Below are 8,724 nucleotides of genomic sequence, written 5' to 3'. Positions count from 1 at the left end.
GTGCCTCGTAGACAAATAACAAATAACATCGCTAATGTCTATGTTGGCATAAAATATGCAAAATATACCAAAAGCAAGCAAGATGTGATCTTATTGCAGATTGATATTACTAAGGCTTTTGATATAATCCAATGGGATTACATTGCAAAAGTTATGGAAAATTTAGGCTTCGGTCCAAAAATGTATAACGTAAATTACTGGCTATATCAAGATAGCACTGCCATATGCATTTTGGGAAAAGATTTATCCTCTCCATGGATTTTGGGTAAATCTAATCGACAAGGTTTCCCTCTCAGTTCCTTGCTCTCTATACTATTGCTACTCATCCCTTCTTGACATATATGGATAAGCTTACTGAGACTAGCAGATTACATGGGCTTTGTCTCTTTGGGAGTTGACATAAAGCCCAATATCTAGTCCAAATTAGAAAGGGTTGAGCATGATCCAATGTAGAAGGTCATCTACCAAAGAGCCAAAAAAATCTAGAGAAGGACCCTAGAAATCTGAGTCAAAAAAATGAGAAATTTGGCCAAGGAAACTTTTGGTTTGCAGACAAGACTAAAGAATATGCATCATTGTTTCCTGTATTATGCAAGGACAAGAAGGTAATTTCAGTGGAGTTGTGTGTCTTTTCTCAAGAAGTTCTCCAATTGGAAGCACTCCCAATAACAAGTATTGCCATAAAAACAATCTACATTTGAGTTGCATTTTATTATGCCAAATTTTCTTAAGGACCAATGAGTTGTCTTAGTGAGGAGCCAAATCTTATTAACTTGATTGACAAACCAAGGCGTAGAAATAATCAACCTATAGATCAAAGCAGCCGAAACTCGAGGGAAATAGAATCTAGGATAAGGTTTAGGATCTGTCTTGTGGTGGAAAGTCCAATCCTTCGTTCTTTCACCATTCGGTACAACTGTAAGAGGAGTAAAAGACTGCAATTATTCCTGTAATATATGCCATAAAGGTATGTAGTGCATACCCAATCGCCAATGGCTTTGAGCTTGAGGAAAGTACAAAACATTTCCGTAAGCAGCATCAACGTCTTGGCAAACCCGAATGCCTTTTGTAGAAAGAAAGTAAGCTTGGAGAGGGTAACAAAGAGTCAAAGGAGTAGGGAATGCACAGATTCAAAGGATATTTTCTTGTCTCAAAGTATTGCGAATCTCAAGAGGTCTACCTAACCACTGAATATATTGTAGAACAAGCTTCTAGTTTGCCAGAAGACGAGATACATAAGGACATCGAGCAATTCTGTCATCCACATAACCAAATAAAATTTTGCCAATGAGTTAGCTTCCATTTACCAAATGCATTTGTATTCGTATCAAAGCAAAGAGCTACAATCATAAGTGTCCAGCATTGTTGCTGCTGCACAATAAAAGCCGAAAGCGAAGTGGGTTTGCGTGCTAGAACATGATACTGGATATTTCGAATATTAAGCCCTTCATGCATTTTTTGGCAAGCATATAAACTCATACTTCAGGAGTCGCAACAAGGACTTCTTATATCGATAATTTTACCAAAAGAGTTCAATGTTTTTTGTCATAAAAGCAGAGATATGGTTTTTAGACAATGCCAGAAGAGGGAGAAAAAATTGAATGTATGCCGTCAAAATCGATTGATCTATGCTCAATTGGACATGAAGTGACAAGTACAAAGTTTTTAATATTCCAATTTAATCATAAGTTTTTGCAACACCCAATTTGTAGCATCATGAAGCGGAAGATTCCATCTTGGACCTAAGCACATGGAACTCAAGGACATTTGCACATATGTTGTGTAGGAAACCTAGGACTATAAAAGACACCAACCCTAGGATATTGTACCCTTTTGATAGCCTTTGATACGTTTTGATACATGACCATTTGGGTATCTTCTTACTTAAAGCAAGCTTCCAGGGTGAGCTTCTCCCTTCTTGAGATGCTAGGATGGTGACCTACACCCTTGTTGTCTACTCCAAGTATTGAGTAGGCCACTATCTTGCAATATATATTTATGTATCTACATCCATATACATACATACACACATGTACACACACACACAAATATATAATATACATATATGTATATATGTGTATATATATGTACACATATACACATACATATGTATATATGTATATATTTATATACATAAACATATATATACACATGTATATATATGTATATGTACATACACATATATATACATACGTATGTGTGTGTGTGTGTGTGTGTGCACACATATATGCGTGTTACATTTTACACATTTTGAATCCTCGCATCCATGTGTGTTTTGGGCTCAACTTCAACCTTCCTCCCCTCGTAGAGCTCAAACAAATACGTGTGTGTGTGTGTGTGTGTCATATATATGTATATATGTGTATATATACACGTGTGTGTGTGTGTGTATACACACACACACATATGTGCTACATTTTACACATTTCGAATCCTTGCATCCATGTGTTTTTCGAGCTGAGCTTAAACCTTCCTCCCCTCATAGAGCTCAAACAAATCCAGAATTATTGTTTAACACCTTACATATTTAGCAACACTCTTCGCAATGGTTCCTAGAAGCCTATATGCAATATAAAAAGACATGGCAACTTCCTGGCCTCAAAAAAGGAAGCTTGCCTAGATACAAAACCAATCACAATACATGAAAACCATGCTTAGGATATTTCCAGGCCAAAAGGCAAGTGTTGATCCATTACCACGACAAGGAAAATAGATAATAGTTCACTATAGTACAGTACAAATCCTCAGTGCGAGAAAGTACTCCAAAGACTAGCCTGGGAAGCTTACACCAGAGTTCCTGATGGGAAAGAGTCTGAACAAGCGGAGCCCACATCCACGACCTGATAAAATGCTAGGCTCTTGAAAAGCTTTGAGAAGGCTTGGAAAATCAGCTAAGGCCTCAATTGGGAGTATAATTTAGGTGCATTTGCACACGGCTTTTTTAGTCCTTCAGATTTGTTAAAGCAAATTTCTAAAACAAAGCAGCTAAGCTCCACCCATTAGCAAGGCGCCCCGTCCATGAGGGTCGGTTGGGCAAGATAGGGAACAGTAAGTAACAAGATTGGAGCAGAACTAAATAGAATGAATCCAAGAACATGCCCAAATTCACCTTATAGGAACGTGCATGTTATATACTCATGGTAGTCAACCCACAATACTACATAACTATCAACTCCATTATGCATAGTATAGACTAGATACTACGACATCCCCACTAACATCATCAGTGCCCAATAGTGGGTGTAGAAATCTGTATCAAAATATGCTCTCACACGCACTCCACACACACACATAAGAGCATATATTCATACAAAGCCCTTCGTACTGAGTTTCTGCCAAACCTCCGGAGATGCAAGGCAGACTTAGCCATAATGAAACCTAACACTAAGGGAAGTAGCAAATAGAAAGAATTAGTATAGCAAATAAGTAGTTGACAGGGCAAATGCACCGCTAAAGAGAGAGAGAATTAGTACAATATCAACTGGCCGCTACTCAGACAAAAACTTCACAATGTGAAATCTGCATGTTCGCTAATACGGCTGAACTATATACCTAGATGAATCCAAGAACATGCCCAAATTCACCTTATAGGAACGTGCATGTTATATACTCATGGTAGTCAACCCAAAAACTCCATTATGCATAGTATGGACTAGATACTACGACATCCCCACTAACGTCATCAGTGCCCAATAGTGGGTGTAGAACTCTGCATCAAGATATGCTCACACACACACACACACACATAAGAAATATATTCACACAAAGCCCTTCGTACTGAGTTTCTGTCAAACCTCCGGAGATGCAGGGCAGACTCAGCCATAATGAAGCCTAACACTAAGGGAAGTAGCAAATAGAAAGGACTAGTACAGCAAATAAGTAGTTGATAGGGTAAACGCACCGCTAAAGATAGAAAGAATTAGCACAATAAAGATAGAAAGAAATAGTACCATACAACACATGTTTGTATACTATATTTTCTGTAAAAAATAACATGAGCCTAACAATTATGTACAAGAACACACTGTTACAAAGCTAGGCAAAATCTTGCCAATTCAGGTCTCTTACACTCAAAACACATACATATTACAAAATCTCATTTGAAGTAAAAATCCAAACCTTTTACACCTTGCAATAATTGAGAGGACCCTTAGATATGAGAGAGAGAACACCACCCCTCTCTTTGCTTAATAAGTAAAGAAGCATACAAAAAAGTTGGACTTCGACTGTAAGAAGCTGCAATCCAACATCATGTCTGAGGTTCAACTCGGCCAGCTGCTGTTTGATTCGGTTTTGGAGTCAGTAAAGGTTGCAGCGCCTTAACTACAATACTCATGTTGGGACGAAACTCCGCCTCGTACTGCACACAAAGGGCTGCAACTGCTGCCATCTGAAAAAAACAACAAAAAACTTAATATGCCTCACCAAAACGATCAAAGACTAAAAAAAACTTCCACTCAAAATTTTGTTGAAGCTCTTCAAGATATCGATGGTAGATAAGCTCGCTTCAAGGAGGTTCCAGAATAGGATGGACAGGAGGTTTCTGACCCCATCTGACCATAGTTTCCCACAGGAACACAAAAAAAGGCATTTGACAAGCTTTTCAAAATGCTCAGACAGACACCCATTACCAGCTTGTCATTACAAATGATTTGCAAGCTGACCCCTGTGACTGCAGGGGTACAAGAAGAGACGTCCCAGCATATTTACGCAGGACAAGAATCCTATGGAGTTGCGCATTGCCTGGCAGCCACATAGGATATGTCCGGTGGTCATTGTGAAAACGAAATTGACTGTTCTGGGGCCTTCATATACAGGTTGGTGACCATCCACACTGCTATAAAGCCCCCCAAACTAAAGTACCACAACACGCAAACTGTGATTCCATGTCGCTGTTAAGAAAGAGAACAATGCCAACTTACACATGCGCCCAGAAAGAACCAACAACAGAATCCTGTTTTCTAGTGCACATGCACCTCCAAACAACAATCACTCCCCTTTGAAAGGACAACTTCAATTAACGTTCTTATACTTGGTAGTTGGTACAGCTCCAAGTCTGTTCGTGTGAAATATGGTAAGTGGTGGCCATTGCTAGGGCTGGTCCTTTTCGCTCTACATAAGTGCAGTTTACATTTGGACATGATGCTTGCTATTCGCACTGAGCAGTTGCTTTCCCCCTACATGTGCTTTCTGCACCTCTCCTGCTTTCAGACTTGGAGCTTTTTGAATTATATGTGCTTTTTGTGTAAGGACACCCTTCTTTCACACAGCTTCAGCTTGGTGGTTTTCACCAGTGGAGATTGATGATCCTTGCACCACCATGTTGGGCCATACCAGCACCCATAAATCACAGCCTCTTTCAAAGCGTGTTGGCAGATAAGTACAAGAGCAAAAGCATTACCTTGGCAACAGCCTTTGGAGGGTACTCTGACTTAAGCTTTGGGTCCACACATTGCTTCACTTTGTCTTCACTAAGTCGGGGAGTTGCCTGGGAAAATATTACAAATGCTTTATAATCTATTCATTCCAGCCCCCTAAAGTAGCATGTTGTACATGTTTGACAATAACAACTGACCAAACGATCACTTACCCACGTCACCAAGCTCTGTTGACCACGAGGCATGGTGTGGTCCACAGGTTTCCTTCCAGTAAGCAACTCTAACAGTACCACCCCAAAACTGTACACGTCGCTTTTCTGAGAAAGCTGCCCAGTCATTGCATACCTGAAACACAACACAAAAAATTTGTTTCATAGAAAAACCCTAAGTATTTTGAGTGTAAAACAAGGATGTGTGTTTGAAAGAAAAAAGCAAGAAGCATACTCGGGGGCATGATAACCAAAGGTGCCCAACACACGAGTTGAGTGGAGGCGAGCTGCCATATCCGGAGCCTGGTTTGAAAGGTTGAAATCTGCAACCTTTGCAGTAAAGTCATCGAAAAGAAGAACGTTACTGGACCTAATGTCACGATGAATGATCGACGGTTGCACCTTCTCATGAAGGTATTCCAGACCCCTTGCGGCGCCCACCGCAATCTTCACCCGTTGCATCCAGTCAAGAACCGGCCCTGGCTGTGCACCTTGCACACCTTTTCGACCTGCAAACCACAATGGAGCTTCAGTTACCACATCAATTTAAACATAGAGAACTGTCACAACCCCATATGAGAACTCTCATTCAATGCCCAAATGGCTCGTTACAAAACCGTATTAATGGGCATGTCCGGACACCACGTGTGAAATGGAAAAGAGCCTCAGTAATCACCATGAAGAATATCATGCAGAGAGCCCATTGTTGCAAACTCGTAGGCCAGAATACGCAAATTGCCATCAATACAGTACCCGACGAGTTCAACCACGTTTTCATGCTTCAGTCTCGAAACCATGGATACCTGCAGTAGCCCAAAATAGAGTTGGCCGTTGATATGTTTAAAATGGGGAGACAGGTGTTGTTCTACCTGAGACAGAAAGTTGTCGTCTGATTCCTGCTGATTGTTGACATCCAGCTTTTTGATTGCGGCTGCCCGCCCATTGAGAGTTGCATAGTACACACGGCCATATGAGCCCTCACCAATTAAAGCTTTTGCTCCAAAGTTTTCGGTTGCTTCCTTGAGATCATCTAGGGGTACAAAAGGCGCCTCTATGGGAGGTGTGTTTCCGGGGGCAGTATTACTAGCTGCAGGAATGCCGCTGTGGATGCCTGTATAAACTGAAAGAATGACTAAAAATGAATGAGAGAAAGCATATGATTCTTGAAAAGAAGATAATGCAGATGAATACCCTTATTTCCATTTGTTGCAGGATTACTAGGCGTGATTGGAGGCTTGTTCTTGTCGTTAGGCTCATGACAGCAGCAGTTTCCCATTGGTAGATATGACTTTGCAGCATTTTCCAACCAAACAGAAAAAGGCTGATTCCCAGCTCTCAGACCCTTTTTTTTTACCCCAAAAAAAAAAACTGCATAACAAATTACAATAACTAAACAGATATGAGAAATACAACACAAACAAAATGAAATTCTACTAGAGCCCCTATCAGGCCCATGGCGATTTAGATACAAACAGCAGAAAAGAGAGAAATGGAAGAGGAAACCCTAAAACAAAACCCTACGCACAACTAATCAGTACGAGACGAAACCATAACCCGAACATGGGGAAACAGACTCTAATCCATGGGGGAACATGCTAATTATAATAACCCTAATCTTGAGCCTAATCTACAGGTGAGAAAACCCTAACCTTGACCCTGTGCCTAAACAAATACACGAGGAGATCTTAACGCTACTCAGTACCTGTTTCTGAGACAACGGAGCGTGGTAAGGCAGCTTAAACTTTGATTAGTGTGGCTGATAATTAGGTTAAAGAGAGAGATTATGATCCGTACCGTGCGTGGCTCGATCGGCGAGCTGGCAATACCGATGGCAGCAAGGCAGAAAAGCAAAAAGTATATAAAACGACCCTTTTGGGAGGGATAAGGCGGTTTGCGGAAAAATGACGCACATCCCAGGAAATGCTTCCTCACGAACAGTTGAAAGGAAAAAAACTTTAGCTCAATCTAACATTCACATGTGTAAGTGTGTATGTGTGTGCATGTGTACCCATGCACATGCATGCATGTTTGTGTTGGAATCGTTTACATGCATTCGCACTTTCTTCCCTCTTAGGAAAGCTTGTGCGCACGCGCGCACGATGAATTTTTGCTTGTGTTTCACAACACTTAATTTAGGTGAGAAATCTTTGAAATACTATTGTATGGTTTTAATATGAGAAGGAGACTCTTTGAAAAAGTTAGAAGAGAGACAACAAGGTGATGTGAATGCATATTCGATGCTTTAGAAACAGTGTGTAGTTATCTATCTCGTGAACAAGTCCTCCAAGTATCATAAAAACCATGGGTTCTCTCTCCCTTTCATACAGCAAAAAAACCACTACTATTGACCATGCACCCCATGATCAAGGGTCAATGTGAAAAAAGCCCATAAAACCTTTATATATGTATAATGGCACCTACATTACAAAGGGCATGTTGCTTAAACAATCTAATGGGTTTCAAGTGTTATGATATGCTCATAGGTAGAAACACAATAAATTCACATGAATAAGAGATCAAAGCCTTTGAATACTTTTTTGTCCCCAAACAAGAAGACCCAATTGAGTTTACTAGAGGTTGATTGAGAATAGAGGGCACCTAAATATGGTAATTGGGTGGAAGTGTGAGTAAACCATAACATACTTTTTATGCATTACATCTAGTGGCTAAAAAAAAATTGTGCACAATGAAGTTATGTAGTGTGTGAAGGCCTTGACCTCCTTACTCATGCACATAAATGCACACTTTACACTCACTTTACATCTTTATCTTTTTTTACGCACATGCTTTTTATGCATTGCATCTTGTGGCTAAAAATCAATTGTGCACAATGAAGTTATGTAGTGTGTGAAGGCCATGACCTCTTTACTCGTGCACATAAATGAGCACTTTGTATCTTTATCTTTGCATGCATTAATTTATGTTTTTTTATGCACATACTTTTTATGCATTGCATCTTGTGGCTAAAAATCAATTGTGAAGGCCATGACCTCTTTACTTGTGCACATAAATGAGCACTTTGTATCTTTATCTTTGCACGCATTAATTTCTTGGTCATGTTTGCCGCCCATGTGTGTTAAGATATTGAGCTCAACTAGTGTTGCGGCCCACTGGGGTGATAGTTTTTGCACTTATGC

General features: G+C 40.1%; 1 protein-coding gene across 5 annotated transcripts; it reads right to left on the bottom strand.

Moving 5' to 3' along the window:
* Positions 1 to 3,947: 3,947 nt before the first annotated feature.
* LOC147641902 (protein CYTOSOLIC ABA RECEPTOR KINASE 7-like) lies at positions 3,948 to 7,516 on the bottom strand. Of its 5 annotated transcripts, none has more exons than XM_086800919.1 (8): positions 7,382 to 7,516; positions 6,779 to 6,955; positions 6,457 to 6,707; positions 6,264 to 6,390; positions 5,823 to 6,096; positions 5,591 to 5,723; positions 5,402 to 5,488; positions 3,948 to 4,390 (listed from the first exon to the last, which is right to left on the bottom strand). In XM_086800919.1, exons 1-8 carry the CDS (start codon positions 7,497 to 7,499, stop codon positions 4,250 to 4,252), a joined length of 1,308 nt encoding a protein of 435 aa, XP_086657045.1. In that variant the 5' UTR covers positions 7,500 to 7,516; the 3' UTR covers positions 3,948 to 4,249. The 5 variants fall into 5 exon arrangements, with proteins under 5 accessions (XP_086657045.1, XP_086657055.1, XP_086657073.1 ...); XM_086800929.1 differs by having other exon boundaries at positions 6,457 to 6,698; XM_086800947.1 differs by having other exon boundaries at positions 6,457 to 6,698; positions 7,290 to 7,388.
* Between the last annotated feature and the right edge of the window lie 1,208 nt (positions 7,517 to 8,724).

Source organism: Cibotium barometz, chromosome 1 (genome assembly GCF_041138505.1).
Source record: "Cibotium barometz isolate CiBa-2024 chromosome 1, ASM4113850v1, whole genome shotgun sequence".
In the NCBI taxonomy this organism is placed as follows: domain Eukaryota; kingdom Viridiplantae; phylum Streptophyta; class Polypodiopsida; order Cyatheales; family Cibotiaceae; genus Cibotium; species Cibotium barometz.
The sequence above is the reverse complement of the archived record's forward strand: the minus strand, read 5'-3'. Positions and strand labels throughout refer to the sequence as shown.

Coding starts and splice junctions, on each gene's coding strand:
- LOC147641902 (XM_086800919.1), bottom strand. CDS start 7,499: ATGTGCGTCATTTTTCCGCAAACCGCCTTATCCCTCCCAAAAGGGTCG. Junction 6,708..6,778: donor TGCAACAAATGGAAATAAGG/GTATTCATCTGC, acceptor TCATTCTTTCAG/TTTATACAGGCATCCACAGC. Junction 6,097..6,263: donor TCTGCATGATATTCTTCATG/GTGATTACTGAG, acceptor TGTGGTTTGCAG/GTCGAAAAGGTGTGCAAGGT.